Source organism: Carassius auratus, chromosome 5 (genome assembly GCF_003368295.1).
Source record: "Carassius auratus strain Wakin chromosome 5, ASM336829v1, whole genome shotgun sequence".
NCBI lineage: Eukaryota > Metazoa > Chordata > Actinopteri > Cypriniformes > Cyprinidae > Carassius > Carassius auratus.
This window is the reverse complement of record NC_039247.1, coordinates 29,659,820-29,678,113: the sequence shown is the minus strand read 5'-3', so window position 1 is coordinate 29,678,113 and position 18,294 is coordinate 29,659,820. Positions and strand designations below refer to the sequence as shown.

At 37.2% G+C, this 18,294-nt stretch overlaps 2 protein-coding genes across 3 annotated transcripts; one reads left to right on the top strand and one right to left on the bottom strand.

Moving 5' to 3' along the window:
• Nucleotides 1–1,799: 1,799 nt before the first annotated feature.
• On the bottom strand, nucleotides 1,800–4,558 carry LOC113069520 (GTPase IMAP family member 7-like). The gene is made up of 2 exons (XM_026242649.1): nucleotides 4,456–4,558; nucleotides 1,800–2,970 (listed from the first exon to the last, which is right to left on the bottom strand). The coding sequence occupies exons 1-2, from the start codon at nucleotides 4,481–4,483 to the stop codon at nucleotides 1,934–1,936; spliced, it is 1,065 nt and encodes a 354-aa protein (XP_026098434.1). The 5' UTR covers nucleotides 4,484–4,558; the 3' UTR covers nucleotides 1,800–1,933.
• Nucleotides 4,559–5,631: 1,073 nt separating this feature from the next.
• Nucleotides 5,632–16,979, top strand: LOC113084963 (GTPase IMAP family member 5-like). Of its 2 annotated transcripts, XM_026255047.1 has the most exons (3): nucleotides 5,632–5,855; nucleotides 6,557–6,637; nucleotides 15,972–16,979. In XM_026255047.1, the coding sequence occupies exons 2-3, from the start codon at nucleotides 6,580–6,582 to the stop codon at nucleotides 16,631–16,633; spliced, it is 720 nt and encodes a 239-aa protein (XP_026110832.1). In that variant the 5' UTR covers nucleotides 5,632–5,855; nucleotides 6,557–6,579; the 3' UTR covers nucleotides 16,634–16,979. The 2 variants fall into 2 exon arrangements, with proteins under 2 accessions (XP_026110832.1, XP_026110840.1); XM_026255055.1 differs by lacking the exon at nucleotides 5,632–5,855 and having other exon boundaries at nucleotides 5,985–6,637.
• The last annotated feature ends 1,315 nt before the right edge of the window (nucleotides 16,980–18,294 follow it).

Here is an 18,294-nt window from a genome sequence, read left to right as displayed (position 1 = left end):
CATGTCAGTTGCTTCACTGCACACCTCAGACCACTTCCTCATAACTGCTATCCTCGCACTTTCTCCTGACGTGGCACACATACCTTATGATGGAACCTACACTCACTCTCTCCATCTCGTCTATCCTCTATGGTAACATCCTCACTTCTTTCGCTTTCTCAGTTTTTGTTTCAGTCTCTACTCTCGTCCTTCTCTACAAATGTCTTCAGTGTAAAAACATCATACTACCACGACAAAATTAACAACTGACTCTGACCCTCGCACACTTTTCAAAACTTTCTCTTCTCTTCTTAGTCCACCTCCTCCTTCATCGACTCTTACAGTTGACGACTCTGCAGTTTCCTTCACAAATAAGACTCTCTATGTTTCTTATACAGAAAAACCTCCTGGACAGTAACCAATCCGGCTTCAAAAGTGGCCACTCACCTGAGACTGACCTGCTCTCAGTTACTGAAGCCCTGTGACTGGCAAGAGCAGCTTCCAAATCTTCAGTATTCATCTTGCTGGATCTGTCTGCTGCTTTTGACACAGGTAATCACCAGATTCTACTGTCCACCATCAGAAAGATGGGCATCTCTGTCCTACCTCTCAGATAGATCCTTTAGGGTATCTTGGAGGGGTGAAGTTTTAAGTCACAAATTCTTGCTACTGGGGTTCCTCAAGGCTCAGTGCTTGGACCACTTATCTTCTTAATTTACATGACATCATTAGGATCTGTCATTCAGAAGCCTGGCTTTTCCTATCACTGCTATGCTGATGACACACAACTCTACTCATTCCAACCAGATGATCCAATGGTGGTTGCTTGCACTGCAGCCTGTCTGAGTCACATTTCTAGCTGGATGAATGACCATCACCTTCAGCTCACCCTTACTAAGACAGAACTAGTGGTGGTTCCAGCTAACCCATCGTTTCATCACAACTACTCTATACAGCTGGGATTGTCAACCACAACTCAGGACAGCCAGAAACCTAGGAGTTGTGATGCATCATCAGTTAAGCTTCACAGACCATATTGCTACAACGACCCGGTCCTGCAGATTTTCCTTATACAACATTAGGAAGATTAGACCCTTCCTGCCAGAGCAAGCCACCCAACTTCTTGTCCAAGCTCCTGTTCTCTCCAGACTGGACTATTGTAATGCTCTCCTGGTGGGACTTCCTGCATGTACTATTAAGCCTCTACAACTGATCCAGAATGCAGCAGCGAGGGTTGTCTTCAATGAGCCAAAAAGAGCTCGCATTACTCCTCATCAGGTTACACTGACTACCAGTAGCCGCTCACATGAAATTTAAGGTACTGATGCACACCTACAAGACAACTACTGTTGACACCAATATACCTAAACTCATTAGTTCAAACTTATGTACTCTCCAGCTTGCATTCTGCAAGTGAACGATGCCTTGTGGTGCCATCCCAAAGAGGTTCAAAATCACTCTCACTGATTATTTCTTGGACTGTGCCCAGCTGCTGGAATGACCTCCCAATCTCAATTTGAACAGCCGAATCTTTACTCATTTCTTTAAAACACATCTAAAGACTCATCTTTTTCACCAGCACTTGACCAACTAATACTAGCACTTACATTTTGTTGTCTATCCTTGGAAGAAGAAAAAAAAAAACCTATCTAAGGGTTCTGTGCTAGACTAACTGAGACTTGTCATGGCACTTGTATACTGTTGTTGTTCTCTTGTTGGTCTGACTGCTTCTACTGTTCTCAATTGTTTGTCGCTTTGGATAAAAGTATCTGCTAAATGATTAAATGTAAATGTAAATTAAATGGTGACAGAAAGCATGGTAGGAGTGAAGAAGAGATGGGTTTTATTTGTATCTTTATAGTCCATTCAATAAAGGCTTCATATCGTCATCAATGAAATGTAAGGAAGCACAATGCTGCAATCTTTATGTAAACATTTTGTGTGCTGTGTTCATCTAATCAGTGACACTAATTGTTAACCCCATGGTAATTATGAGCAGTGTGAAACACCTGGGGTTTGACCAACAGGTAACTGATTTAAGAGGAGAGGCCATGTGGCGTACCATAAGACTGACATAAGACTGTATCCCTCTCAAAAGTGTAGCCAAAATACCTTCTTCACCATGAAACCCTCCAATGATCCCTCCAACAACACCACATGTGACAGTCAGCCATTTGTTTGGATGTTTGCATGTACATCGCCCAGTATACCAGCTCAGAATTATCCATATGCATGCCAACAAAAAATCTATAATTGCTGATAGGAATCCACTAAAACAACCATTTAGAAATCTGCCCGGAAACTGTTCAAAACTTTCATTCCATGCTTCAACACAACCAAAAATTGCACAGAAGGACAGGAAAAAAAATGCTGTATACCGAATTTCAGTCTTTATAAATCCCGGCAGAAATATTTTAAATGATTGGTTCTCAAACATTTGTAAAGTGTAGCAGCTGTTCTGATTTTTGGACACCATCTGGTCGATCTTCTTCAGGAGGGCTATGACCTGATCTCTGTTGTTCAGATCTTTGTTGTTCAGCAGGTGGTTTCTCCTACCACACTCCTCTATTAGTTGATCAAGTTGGTTATATTCAATCTCGTCTCTTTGTGTGAAGAGGACTAATGTGTGCTTCATGGCATTTTCACCAAACATCTGCTTGAATAAGGACAGGACATCAGCAGCTTGTGTTTTGTTTGAAGGGAGAACCAGAAGGATTGCGTGGACTCCTGGAGGACACTTCTTCAATCCATTCTTTAACTCCAGCCTCAGATCAATGTTTCTGGAATTTGAGAAAGTTGGGGTGTCGACTACTGTAATTCTTCTCTTCAACACTTCAACTGAGTGTTTTTGGCAACTGTCAGTGATGGAGCTTGAGCTCATTTTGGATTGAAACACATCTTTTCCCAGGATAGTGTTTCCAGATGCGCTCACTCCTGAACCAGTTTTACCAATCAGCAGAAGATTGATATCTTGAGTGGTATTCTCCATCACTGAAAAGCACCAGAAATGTATTTACCGTTGGTTACTTGGGTGTAACATTAAACAGGGGAAAACTGTAAATTATTTAGCACTAGTTTACAATAAAATACATATTGTATATTTCACAGTATCTCTCTCTGTGTGTGTATGTACTTGTTTAATTAATCTTGTGAGAACCAAATGTACTCACTTACATAGTGGACATTTGTCTGGCCCTCACTTTTAAAAGCCGTATAAATAGGCCAAAAAATTATCTTATTTAAATCTAGTATTTTTCATTTTTTTGTGATGGGTAGTTTTAGGGTTAGGGTTAGGTGATAAAAAGTTAACCTGATATACAATCAGTGGGAGTCTATGTAATATCCCCACTAAGGGGATGTGTGTGTGTGTGTATTGTTATTTATTAACAGAGTTAAATAAAACCAACCTCTTTGACGGTTTTACAGGAAATAGTTTTTATTTATCGACATTCTTGTTTCACAGAAATTAAACAAATCTTTATACTGCAATTAACAATAAACTTTCAATATCAAGCTGTTATCCTTTTATATGGTTCAGAATACACTTCCTGAAATTTGAAAACAAGCACAAAGACTCCTTTCACAATCACATCAGTTTATTTCCACCTATCCACAAAACCAGATGTTTGTACTTCCACCTTAAATTCACACTGGAGTCTTCTCGTGATAATGTAGTAATAAACTTGAAATACAAAGGGTTTAAATTCAGAGTAAGCCTAATTTTTTGTTACAATTTGGTAATTCAGTATCTGCTTAGATGCTTTAGCTAGCAGCAGTTTAGCAATGTTTCGTTCAGTTGCTGTCAGAGCTGTATGACAATGATTGTGTCCACTCAAACTTGTTATTTAAAAAAACAAGAACATTGTGTTAAAAATACTAAAAATTGGTATGATAATGGTATTGTACTAATTATAATACAATGATGCCGCCATGACTGTAACAGTGAGTAGGCCTGTAGGCCCTACTACTGTGTCTATAATAGGTCTATAATAAATGCATTTATTTATTTATTATGGTGTTTCTCTCTCTCTCTATATATTTTTTTTAAATGATGTTGACCTTTCTTCTAATTTATCGCTAAATTAAGCATTTAAATTTATTCCTGAAAAGTCTTTCTGTTGCAACATGTACTGTAGACGTCTGAAGGATCCATTTATTAGAAGAATACTGACAAATCACACCAACTTCATCTGCCATAAAGACAATGTAAGACTTGCTGTAAGAAGTGCTTCAATTTCAACATGAAGACTAAGACATTAGCATGTATTTGTTTGTTTGTTTTTATTTTTTTATTTGAATTTATAAATATTTAGTTTGTTGTTATTTTGGTATTTTTCATTTTTACTATTGTGGGTCATCATTTTGTTATACAGAAATTATAGTTGCAGTTAAAAATAACACGTTTTACAGTGGCAATGCAAAAACTAAATTATATGATTAAGAAAAAAAAAAGTCCACTCATGAGAAAAACCTTACCGTTTAACGATCTGTATTGGCTTTCCATTGAAAGAGGTAGAAATGTTCAGCTATTTGTGGTTTTGTAATCACAGGCTGAACACACACTGACATTGTAAAAATGTTAACACTTGGTTAAAAAACCTTTTACTTCGGCTGGCTCCACCTCATTCCTGGACTGCACTTCACATGGGTCCTTGTTCAGGAGCAGTATTGGGTGTTATTAATTACTTAAGTATTTAGTTACTGTAATTTAATTACTTTTTTTGAAATCACTGAATGTTTTGTGTTTATAATTTTATTTTTCATCAGGTTGAGACTGATATTAGGGTTTAGAAAGTAATTAGTAATCAGTCAAATATAATTAGTAGTAAATTAAAAAGTGATCTGCAATTGAGGCTCAAATTAAGTAAACTGCAATTGTGTAATTAATTTGTGTAGCCATTTCAAGAGGAGATTAAGATAAAAACAAAATGATAAACCTTCAAAAAATGCCAAAATCTGCATCAGCCCCAAATTCCATTATATATATATATATATATATGGGGGAAGAAGAATGGATTTAAAAGATACTGTATGTATATTCATCATTCAAATCAAATCATTCTTTCCAGTTGTGGAAATCAGTTATTATACTGGATTCATTATTTCTTCCACTGTCTGTTTCCACACACTCCGTGCTTCGTCCTTACACACACACGCTCTGAGTATAATCAACTGTTTGGTCATTATGATGTTTGTTTGTTTCTACTTTCTTCTTACGTTTTTTTGTATTTTATTAGAAGCTTTCACTATAAAACAGAGTAGATGAAATGAATTAAAAATAAAAAGACAGATTAAACACAAAACACATACGCACATGAAGCCACTGTTTTCACAGTTTACACAGAGATGATTCAGATATTGATTTAAAAACTGAAGGAAGCCTTTGGAAAGATTGTGTTTACAGGCTCCCAAACACAATTACGAAGATGCAAAATGTCTAAAAAAGAACTCTGTTTAGTTGAAAAGTGTCCCTAAATCTCAAATGATCTGACCAAAGGAAGATTAAATAACTCCACAAACATTTAACACAGAGCAGCTGTTATTGTGTCTGTGCTGTGTTTTTCATGATTTCCGTTATTATTACGATCACAGACTGTGTTCACCCACTGCTTTATTTACTCAAATCCAGAGTCATCGAGATCATAAGTTCTTCAGAAGAACACACATCGTATACACACTGAAAAATCCCCGGGTAGATTACCTTCACTTATTATTCTCCAGTTCAAGCAGGGCCTCTGCTGTGTCACATGATTTCAAGAAAATAAATCTAGGCTATGTCAAAGAACAGCAGACAGAAGCTTGACAGACTGAATCAAACCCACCGTTAGAAAGTGAGAGAGAGAGAGAAACAGACAGAGAGAGTGACCAGCAATCAGGTTTGTCTCTTTTTTTTTTTTTGAGAATACTCAGTTTAGTTTTATTGGTTTGTTTTTAATTATTCTGTTTCTCAATACCTATATGATATGAGACTGTTGTCTTATTCCCGCTCCGGTTGACAAATGCACAAATTGTAAAATACAAGAAAAAAGATATTGTTATTCTTGTTAAAAAATACAATCGATGTTCATGAATCTCTGATGTGATTACATCCATTGGGTTCCTCTTAGCAAGATTTTTTGGCAGTCACTTATGTCAGCTGTTATTCATCCTACAAACGGAGTGCCAGTCCAGATTTATTTAACTCAGCAGGAAAGCGTTTGCACATAAAACAAACAAGTGTATGCCTATATGTGGCCTTATAAACATGTTAAGATGATATAATCATAGAAATAGCGTCTTCAAGCAGTTTCTCATCCACACTGAAGAGCTAACCGACCGTGAAAGGGACAGTTCTGTCCCAGCTCCTGTTTCGCAGCGCACAGACGTGATGTGGAGATGTGGACCCATGTGCGCATTTTTCAGTCGCTTTAATATTACATCTCTCCGAAAGAGTTACTCACCGAGCAGCTATTTGATCTCACAGTCTGTGGAATATTTTGTTCATTCAGCCCACAAGCTGTGGTGAATAAATGATTGCTGGAATTTCCCGCATCATAAGTTATTCTTAGTATTTGTTTCTGCTTCTTCTTAACAACAGCACTGCACAGGAGAAAATAAGAAATGTTGGCAGCAGAATTAAGACACGAGGGATACCTGAAAAATATTGGACATGAAATTGGTGAGAATAAACTTAATTATTTCATATTTCTTTCTGATGTTTGTAGTGAGCCTGTGCATGCTAGTTCAGACATGTGGGTGCTTTGAAACAAAGTCTTGTCACTCTTTTACATGAGCCAAATAAATATAATCTTTACATTGTAAACTGGAATCACATCACTTTTAAATTCTGACTAAACGGTTAACTTGAAAAATAAAAATAAAATTGAGCAGAATTAACAGCATCACTACACTGGAGAAAAGTAATTTTAGTAAAACTTTATATTTACAGTCCACACAAACAAGTAACAGACATTCAATTAACTGCTTATAAACTATAGGTTGCATTTCAAGTGTTAATCTATTGATTTTACAAAAAGATCCTTTTGACTGTCAATATTATTTATTTATTTATTTAAATTTACATTTTTAAATTTAATTTTTTCTTTTTTTGCGTCAGGTTATTAACTAACAGTCACAAACCTTTCCGTGTAACAACAGCTAAAAATCAATCTGTCAGTTGAAAGTCAACAGTATTGAGTCGTTAGGACATATTGACATGACACATAAGTAAAAAATGGGTTTCAAATGCATCAAATTAATGTTTATTTAAAGAGGTTAAATTGAATGATTAAAAATGAGTTTTAAACAAAATCTTAAATTCACCATCTATTGACTGTCAATTAAAGATTAGTTGGTTATCTGTTGTTTGTTAAGGAATCTATATTTTATAATCAGCAGACTATTAGTAGATATTTTCACTGAGCATTAGTAGATAGGACAATCTATTTAAAATGAAAAACAGTCGATATTAGTAGAAAGTCTATAAACTATCAACATAATACATACGATTATCTATTAATTCTATGTGTGTGAATTCACTGTTAACTATTCACATGCCACTGAATGGCTACTGATAACTTGTAGAGTCACAACAGATATCAATATCACTATCAAAATAAAGTGTTAACTAAACTTTTTTATTCATTTATTTATTTAATTGATATTTCACATGTATTTTCTATCAGATTTTTATAATGAGGCTGTGCTAGCTAGTTCAGCCGTTTGGAGGCTTTGAAACAAGGTTTTGTCACTCTTCTACCTACCCGTTTTCATGACAAGGCAAATCAAGAGCACAATTTTAGGTTTGCATTTGGCATACTATTTATATGCAAAATTGACTTTCCGGGTGCATATGATGTACAGGGCCGTTTGAAGGAATTTGGGGCCCCAAGCAAAATGGACATAGAGGCCCCCAGACCCCCGCACGCACGCAAACCCTACAGGAACCACAGCATAGCCATACAGTTTAAGTTCACCCACACTTTATATTAATAAAAAAGGTTTACAGTGCAAATACTGCTTGAAAAAAATAGTTTGGTGGAAATTCAATAGTGATTTGCACTGTTTTTGTTTTCTAATAATATGATAGCACACACTTATCAGTTTAAACTCTGGGCTGTGCAGGATATCAGCTATAATTCTAGAGCTTGTGGTATCTTGTGCTATATAGAGGAAACATCAGCACTGAGAAGTGATGCATCTGTTGATGTTGAGGATGAAGTTGATGGTGTAGCTGGGAAAATAATTGAAAAAACAAAACAAAACTGAAAATACCTGTGAAGCACGTTTTACCATTTCACTGTTAGCATATTGAAAGAGGTCACTATTAACAGCTCAGGGGTGCGTTTCCCAAAACCATAGTTGATAGGTTAGATGGTAGACACTTTGTAATAACAATCATTAATAGATGATAAATTTATAGTTAATTAATCTTTAATCTTTGTCATTTAACTGTTAGCAAACAGTATTTTTACTTATTATAAAGTTTATCGAAAAATTTAAGATATGTTAACATTTCCATATTTTGATATTATAAGGTAAAGGATGCAGGCAGCTGCTTTCACTACCTATGCTAAAATCATCCCAAGCTAATGTTTGATGCACGGAATTTATTGTGTGGTTTTCTAACCCCCATTTGGTAACTAGATTATCACGGTGGAATAGTATAGCATGCTATTTGCTATGCCACTTTCATCTAGGGATGTAGCTATCAAATTTGTTAGTAATCGAGTATTCTACCAAAAATTCCATTGATTGATCAAGTAATCGGATAAAATGTGTTTTTGTTTATTAATATTAATTATGCAAGAGAAAATAAGACTCCTGGGTCTCTTAAAATGAACTAAGTTTCCTTTTTTAGATTTTTTTTTAAATGCATAGAATGCAATGCATACATCAAAAATAAACATTTAATTATTATCCATTGTTTCTCTGTCTGTACTTGTACTGTGAACAATGACAATAAAGTTGACAGATGAATTAAGTGCATTTAAGTGCCATTCATTTGGGGTTTTAAATAAACATTAAACATTACATTAAACATTAAATACAAAACATTAATTACATTTATATTTTAATTATTAAAAAATTAAGCAAACTTAGCTTTTTGGTAAACAATGGGGATTTACTATTAAAAATAAAACATGGAAGAAATTTTGTGTGATTAAACCTTAAAAAAAAAAACGTTTGGTTTTTTTTTTTTTAGTAGTAGGCTATGTACATTCTGCTGAACAATAGTAATGTACATCTCTGGCAAATACTTGTCTAAAACAGGACTTTTATTTTGACGGGTTGACGTACCTTTACAGTTCTGTGTATGTGATGTGACGCTAGTTTTACTCAAATCAAACGGTCAAATGCTCATGAAGTGACTGTCAGAGCAATTCTGGAGATGTTGTTCATGTGTTCTCTTATTTAGTGAGACTGCAAATGCTGAAATTACCGCGAGCTTCACGCGCGCTTCAGTGTGTGTTAATAAAGGAAGCTGCGCTTCTGCTCCATTCATTAACAGAGACACGCAGAACATGCAGGATTCATATTTAAATAGACTGTTCTGGCTTAATATTTACAGATATAAGTCCATCACGTGAGCTCACGTGGTTGGCTGGCTGCTGTCAGCGACTACTGAGAGGGGCCCCCTTGAGGGGGATCCAGATAACAATGTCATTACACGTTACTGTATTAACGATCAAAGGGGCGCTCACACAGTGTCGTTGCATTTTATTCTTAACCAGTCCTTGTCTTGGGGCCCCAGGCAATTGCTTGGTTTGCCTGCCTTGTCGTGACGGGCTTGTGTGCTGTGGTTAAGGTTAGGGTTGGGTGTGTCTTTTGTGTACTTACATTTTTTGTATCATATTTTATGCTTAAAAAAAGGATATCATATGCACGTGAAAACTGCATATTAAATGCTTCTCAAACTTGATTTTGTATATAAATATTACATAAAATGCTAACATAAAGTCATGTATTTGATACACATTTCATGAGAACAGGTTGCTTTTAGATAAGCCAAATAAAGATAATCTTTACATTCATAACTGGGGGGGCGGGTGCATTTTAATCCCACGGGGGGTTCCATGGGATTGGCAGCTGTCACCCGCCACTCAGCTTGCCACCATTGTATGTCCCTGCCCCTGCCACCTACCACATGACCTGTCACCACTGGCAAATAGTTGGAGTGACGCTTACGTGCTGCGCTTTATTATGGAAGAGAGGAATAAATCTTAAGATAGGGTGGTAAATAAGTGTAGAATTGTATGGTCTGTATGTTTAGGCACTGTCTGTAAACAGTGCGAAATGTTGAGGCAGGTGCGACACTTATGGATAAAAAAAGGTGCTCTATTATGAATTAAAAGTGAGTAATAATACACAAGTTATGGTGGCAAATGAAGGCTTCCAGAGGCTGAAAACCATCTTCTTCACTGCTCCATCTCTCTGGCACCCAGACCCAACAAGACCTTTCATTGTGGACACTTCCTCCCTTGGAGTCAGAGTAGTGTTATCCCAGCGGAGAGGTGAGCCCCCTGTTCTACATCAATGTGCCTATTTCTCTACGAAACTATCCCCGGCAAAGCAGAATTATGACATCGGCAACAGTGAACTTCTCGCCATTAAGCTGGACCTCGAAGAGTGGCGGCACTGGTTGGAGGGAGCAAATCACCCATTTGAAGTCATTAATGACCAAAAGAACTTACAGTACCTCAGAGAAGTGAAATGCCTAAACTCCAGACAGGCTCGATGGCCGTTATTCTTCACTCAATTCAAATTCATAGTTACCTATGGTCCCAATCATAAGACTACTAAAGCAGATGCTCTGTCCAGAATCCACTCACCCGACACTGTTTCTGAATACAGACTTACCTGCCTCCAACGGCTTCACCAGCATCCTTGTTGAAGTAGATCGATTCTCCAAGGCCAGCAAACGTTCATTGGTCTGCCTACAGTCCTTGAAAAACCAGAGACCCTCTTCTACAGTGTCTCCCAACACTTTGGTATTCCAGAGGACATAGTGTCAAATAGAGGGACTCAATTAAATTCCAGTGTATGGAGGAAGTTCATCCAACTGTTGGAAGTGTCTGTCTGTTTGTCTTCTAGATACTACCCGCAGATGAATGGCCAGACTGAGGAGAAAATTCAAGAGGTCAGACACTACCCTTAGGGCCAGTGTTGGGAGTAACGGTGTTTTTATTATAATTTACTAACAAAGTTTAATTTTTAGTAACAGAGTAATCTAATTAATTACTTTTCCCATCGTTGTAACGCCATTATCTTTACTGAGAATTGAAGTGACATTCAGCCAAGTATGGTGACCCATACTCAGAATTTGTGCTCTGCATTTAACCCATCCGAAATGCACACACACAGAGCAGTGAACACAAACACACACACTGTGAGCACACACCCGGAGCAGTGGGCAGCCATTTATGCTGCGGCGCCCGGGGAGCAGTTGGGGGTTCGATGCCTTGCTCAAGGGCACCTAAGTCGTGGTATTGAAGGTGGAGAGAAAGCTGTTCATGCACTCCCCCCACCCACAATTCCGTCCGGCCCGAGACTAGAACTCACAACCCTTCGATTGGGAGTCCGACTCTCTAACCATTAGGCCACGACTTCCCCATGTAAAGTGTCGTGTTACTACAATTTGGTTGAATAAAGCGTGAGTTGTCATGCTTTGGCTAGTGGCTATACATCAGCTGCCTGACACCGTTGTAAATCTGATTATGAGTGTATACTCGGCTACTAACCACCACTATTCCCATGGAGAGGAGAACTGTCCAAAGTACCATCCATCGATTATTGGTTCTGAGAGAGTGAGAGGGTATGGGACTCAGCTCATGTCCATCTTCAGCGTGTAGTTTGACATAAGAAGATACAGGTGGACGTCCTTCGTCGGGATACCACTTTCTACCATCCAGGTGATCGAGTTTGACTCTTCACTTGAGATATCTGCCTGTGCCTGCCCTGCAAGCTAAGTCCCCACTACATAGGTCCTTTCACCATCTTGAGGCAGATTAATGAAGTAATTTATGACCTCCAGCTTCCCAGACAATACCGTATTTCACCAACCTTCCATGGATCATTACTCAAACTTGTCATTGATACTGTTCTCCCTCCTTCCACAGAACTGGAAGTACCTCCTCCCCTACCCGAGGTCGACTGGTTATGGATGCACCAACCACAGCCACAGAACCAGTCACTCAACCACATCCTCAGTCACAGGAGTATTGAGTACTTGCACCTGCACTCAATTACCAGAGCTCTATAAAGCACACTCACCACTCTAGTTCATCGTTGGTCTCAAGGTTACTCCTTCAGTGTTCCCTTCTTCTGCCTTGTGGACAACTTGACTCTTACCTGTGCTCTTCTGAGCTCGTTGATCTTCATGAGATTATTGGACTGTGGACTGGAACCTTTCACCGCAGATAAGACTTGCATTCTGTGCATTGTTCATCTCAGTCGCATCTTCGGGAGATACAGCTTTTGTTATGAGTGTGTGCAAACCTTATTAAAGAGAAGTTTACATAAAAAAGTGAACGTGACCCATACTATGAATTTGTTCTCTGCATTTAACCCATTCAAAGTGCACACACACAGCAGTGAACACACAGACACCATGAAGACACACCCAGAGCAGTGGACATCATTTACACTGCAGCCCCCAGGGAACAGTTGGGGGTTCAGTGCCTTGCTCAAGGGCACCTCAGTCATGGTACTGGGGTAGAGAGAGCACTGTACATTCACTCCCCCCACCTACAATTCCTGTTGCCCTGAGACTCGAACTCACAATTAGGATTATGAGTGTAAATCTCTAGTGAATGTGCAGGGCTCTCTCCACCCTCAATACCACAACTGAGGTGCCCTTGAGCAAGGCACCGAATCCCCAACTGCTCCCCGGGTGCTGCAGCATCAATGGCTGCCCACGGTGTGTGGATGGGTTAAATGCAGAGCACAATTCTGAGTATGTGTCACCATACTTGGCTGTATGTCACGTCATACCGAAGTTTAACTGAAAATAATTTTACAACCAGATGATTAGTTAAAGAGGTCATATGATGTTGCTAAAAATAACATTATTTGGTGTAATGAACTGTGTTTTTGTGGTTTAAGTTTCAAAAAACACATTGTTTTCCATATATTGTTCATTATTGTTTCTCCTTCATGCCCTGCCTTTCTGAAATGCTCATCATTCTGAAAAGCGAGGTGTGCTCTGATTGGCCAGCTAACCAGTGTGTTGTGTTTGGCTGAATATATATATGTGATGGAAATGTTACCCCTTACTATACTGTGATGTTGTGTGTCCCGGAGTGCTTTGCTAAAATCATTAAAACCCATTATAAACAAGGCATTTGTTGCAACCAGTGGGGATATAATGACTGATTATGAGAATACCAGCGGTTCTCAATTCCAGTCCTTGTGCCCCCTCAGCTCTGCATATTTTGCATGTCTCTCTTTAAGACACTTGATTCAGATAATCAGCTCATTAGAAGTGAGATCCGTGCATGAACTGTGTTCCAACTGACATGGTCCCTACAATGTTTTCACTGCTCCTTACTCCCTAAGCAAGGGAAAATGGTTGAAGTTATCTTCACTTCAGAACATTCATTCATGGTTTTTCGCTGTGCAATGTCTTCACACATTAACAAGTGTGACATCATATACCTCTGTAAATAAATACAACTTAAATTCACGTCACGCACTATTGACCGAGGGTAGATCACACACACTTTACAGACCGAGTCAGAAGAGCCAGCATTTACAGATCTTCTTTATGCATCAAGAGTTTGTAACACTGCAAAGAGAAAGGAAAAATTTTAATCGCATCATATGACCCCTTAAAAAAAATTCAGAATCCACCTGCGGCTCTTGTGTCTCATCTCTTGAGTTAAGTGTCATCGTTAATTATAATTAAAAACAAAAGATGATGAGAAAATCACCTCCTTCTCTTGATAGAATAGCATTTGTAGCTTTTATAAGATTTTATGTAATGAAAATTGTGCCAACCATCACATTCACATCTATGCAACCAGTGAATAAACTACTACTAGATTCCAAAACTTTACAAGAGCACATATTTCTTCATTGGTCTACTTGATTCTGCTCTCAAAATGCACCAGATTTATGCTAATTATTCTTACACATATCCTAGGAACCTCCCTAGAAGAACCAATGTGCACCCACCACAGCCTCACAAATTCTGTGGAGACTCTGGGAAAATAGAGGAAACACTGTAGGATTGGCTGTCTCAATGTGTAGCCAGTTCACCTTACTATTTGCGTTTGGACCATGTATGGCACTAAAATACATTTCTCCAGTAAAGCATAATGATTAAGGGGGTGCCTCGCACAAAGAGCAGCCTAGTGGCCCTTACGAAAATTAACCATGGTTTTACTACAAATAAAACCAAAAAAACTTGGTTACTATAGTTAAACCATGATAACCACAAATTAACCATGGTTTTGCTAAATTAACCATAGTTTAACCATGGTATTTCTAGTAAATCTGTGGTTATACAAATGGTAGTCAACACGCCAAAAAAACATGGGTTACTACAGTTTTACTATAATAAAACCATGGTTATTTTTCGTAAGGGGGCCCGTTGAAAAACAATGGTGAAAAACTGAAAAGAATGCTTGATCAGAGATGGACTGGGCACCTTGCTGCAGTGTCAGTCATTGTGAAATCTGATGACAGCATTACCAAGCCATGCTTCGTGTTCATACTTTATATAAGCCATAAAATCTGATGTGATGCGGAATTTGAAAATGGACAAAGAATCAAAAACAAAACCATAGAGGACTATGTGGTTAAAAACACATTGGGTTGATGCAAAAGAAACAAGAAGGAGTGCAATCCAATATTCTTTTATGAGTTTCATTAATACAGCCTGATTTACTACATACAGTATCTTCGCTTTTTGGTCTTCATTTCCACTTGAAGCTCATGAGAGTTGTTTTTAAGGAACAAATGTTTACAGCCTCGAAAGTTAAAATATCCATCAAAGAAATGCCACCAAGGTCACTGCATTCCACTGCGCTTTCATGTTGTGTTTTATTCGTATGCTAAGGCAATTGGCCTGAAATTTGGCAAGCAATAGATAGGGTTGCATTCATTGGATAAATTAAATTACATTATTAATGAAACAGTTATAGCGAAGTATATGACTGAATTTATTCCTATGAACAATGCTTCAATTTTCATATTTAACTTTTTTTTTTTTGCGTTATACGTAAGAAATGTAAATGTGGTTTGGTTTTGGTTCTCTAAAAACTGGTTTGGGGAGAAAATCACAACTTCAAAGTACCATGAGAGAGAGGGATAGACAGGTCACAGGGAAAACAATTGAGTTGTATGAGTTGCTTTAATATGCATTTGTGAACACGTGCCACCTATCTTTACAAACTTGCAATGAGCCATTTATAAAGCTTCTCCATCTGGCTTACTGCCAAAATAAATTATATATATATATATATATATATATATATATATATATATATATATATATATATATATATATATATATATATATATATATATATATATATATATATATATATATATATATATATATATATATATATATATATATATATAATATAAAACCTGAACAATTTATAATAGTAATATTATATACTCTCTCTCTCTCTCTCTGTGTGTGTGTGTGTGTGTGTGTGTGCTTTGTGCTTTATTTGCATTTTCACAAGTAAGGTACATTTCCAAAACTCTTATTATGTGATTCTCTTATGTGATTTGCATTGCTATTGAATGAATCAATTGTTAAAAATTCAGATAGAAAGACATCATACAGTTAGTGATTAAACCAAATATTCTCACTCCATACAATTATCTTGTTTTTTTTATTTTGAAAGTATGAGAAGTTGGTATATAAATGTGATCATATGGTAATTTTGCAGTGAGAGTTATATATTTACACCTTGTAAAAATAAAATAAAATAATACCAACGTGAATAATAAAAAAAAATGTATTACTAACAATAATCATAATACTTTTATTATAGATGGAATGAGGCTGACCAGAAGGAATCCTGTTAGAAAATACTTTTCTACTACACAACATACAGCAGTCTCCAGACAGATTGTTCTTCTGGGTCAAACTGGTGTTGGGAAGAGTGCAGCTGGAAACACAATACTGGGACAGGAAAGGTTCAGATCTGAGAGGAGTATGGATTCAGTAACCCGTGAATGTTCAGTTGCACATGCCACTGTTTCAGGCAGATCAGTGTGTGTAGTCGATACTCCTGGATTCTTCGATTCACAGATGGATCCTGGACAGTTAAAGAAAGTAACAGCGAAAAGTGTGCATTTTTCCAGTCCTAGACCATACGCTTTTCTCATTGTGCTCAGAGTTGATGACAGATTCACTGATCAGGAGCAGCAGTTTCTTCAGAAGATTGAGATGATTTTTGGTCAGGAGATGTTAAAAAACGCCATCATTCTCTTCACTCGTGGAGATCATTTGGAAGGACAGTCTGTAGAGGAGCTCATTGAGGAGAACTGTAGATTAAGAGATCTAGTAGATAAGTGTGGAGGAAGATATCATGTCTTCAACAATAAAGATCAGAGGAACAGAGAACAGGTGAATGATCTACTGCAGAAGATTGACACAATGATAGAGCAAAACAGTGCAGAAAAAGAAAAAGAAAGTAGAAAGTTGTGTTAAACATTTCCATCATTTCCACTGTCTCTTTCTGAAAAGTGTAATGCATTCTGAAACTTCCATTGAATTTTCTTTCCAACATGTTCCCGGAAAGCCGAAAAGTCATAATGGTAGCACTTTATTAAAAGTAACAATGAATAAAAACCATCATGTCATGGAGAGATGTAATAATATTACATATACCCTGCTCCAGACCATGTTTTTTACCTGATGTAGAATATGTACAAAACATTTATCATGTGATGTTCTCTGAGAAGCTGCAATAAGTCCTTGAGGTATATTCTTCTTTAACATTAACAAACAGAATGTATTGTTTGTAAAAAAAAAAAAAAAAAAAAAAAAAAAAAAAGAATAAAACTCTTGAAAAATCAAATGGAAATCAATTGCTTGATAATTACAGTTAAGTGTGTTTGATTAGAAATGAAAATCTGCAAAACACTGCCTGGATAGACGTACGTCTGTAAGGAATCTGCTAAAGATCTGTGCCCATATTTAAAAAGCTTCTCAAAGTGCCATTTTAGTCTTAAGTGCTGAGAATAAATACAATTTACACTGAAGTATAAAAGTAAGTTATCAAATTCTTAAAGCTAAGAATCACTCTTAATCTCCCCATTTAAAGCCAGACTTCCACTACAGGATTTTTGGCTGGATTTTGCTGTCGCGGACAGATTTCCATAGTCTGCGTTATCGGGTATAACTCATTTGAAGTAATTGTGCTTCCTATAACATTATCCAGAGAAAAAACATAGTGATATTTGTACTGGCTACTGTATACAGGCCACCACAGGAAACAGATGATTATTCTGCACAATCTGACTTTGCTGCAGCCTGGAATTGAACTACTGGTTTCGTCTGGTCAGAGGAGAACTGGCCCCCCGACTGAGCCTGGTTTCTCTTAAGGTTTTTTTCTCCATTCTGTCACAGATGGAGTTTCGGTTCCTTGACGCTGTCGCCTCTGGCTTGCTTAGTTGGGGTCACTTCATCTACAGCGATATCATTGACTTGATTGCAAATAAATGCACAGACACTATTTAAACTGATCAGAGATGACATAACTGAATTCAATGATGAACTGCCTTTAACTATCATTTTGCATTATTGAGAAACTGTTTTCCAAATGAATGTTGTTCAGTGCTTTGACGCAATGTATTTTGTTTAAAGCACTATATAAATAAAGCATTAAAGAATTTGCTGATTTTATATCAGAGTTAGTGCTTTCTGCAGATAAAGTTTAAATTTTTGGTGATTTTGATATCCATGTTGATAATGAAAAAGATGCATTGGGATCTGCATTCATAGACATTCTGAATTCTGTTGGGTTAGACAACACATCTCAGGACCTACTCATTGTCGAAATCATACATGTTGAGATTATGCAGCCAAGTGATATCTCAGATCATTATCTAGTCTTCTGCAAACTTTATATACCAAATATCATACATTCTACTCCTTAGTACAAGTATGGTTGGGCCATCACTTCTACCACAAAAGACTGCTTTGTAACCAATCTTCCTGATTTATCACAATTCCTTAGTACATCAAAAACTCAGAACAACTTGATGATGTAACAGAAACTATGGACTCTCTCTATTCTAGCATTTTAGATACATGTGCTCCTTTACACTTAAGAAGGATTAAGGAAAACTGTCTGACACCGTGGTATA

Excerpts from the sequence above, each read along its gene's own strand:
- LOC113069520 (XM_026242649.1), bottom strand. The coding sequence starts at position 4,483 with ATGGAAAGCCAATACAGATCGTTAAACG. Across the intron at positions 2,971-4,455 it reads CCAATACAGATCGTTAAACG|TGATGGAGAATACCACTCAA; the intron begins GTAAGGTTTTTC and ends GGTGCTTTTCAG.
- LOC113084963 (XM_026255047.1), top strand. The coding sequence starts at position 6,580 with ATGTTGGCAGCAGAATTAAGACACGAGGGATACCTGAAAAATATTGGA. Across the intron at positions 6,638-15,971 it reads AAATATTGGACATGAAATTG|ATGGAATGAGGCTGACCAGA; the intron begins GTGAGAATAAAC and ends CTTTTATTATAG.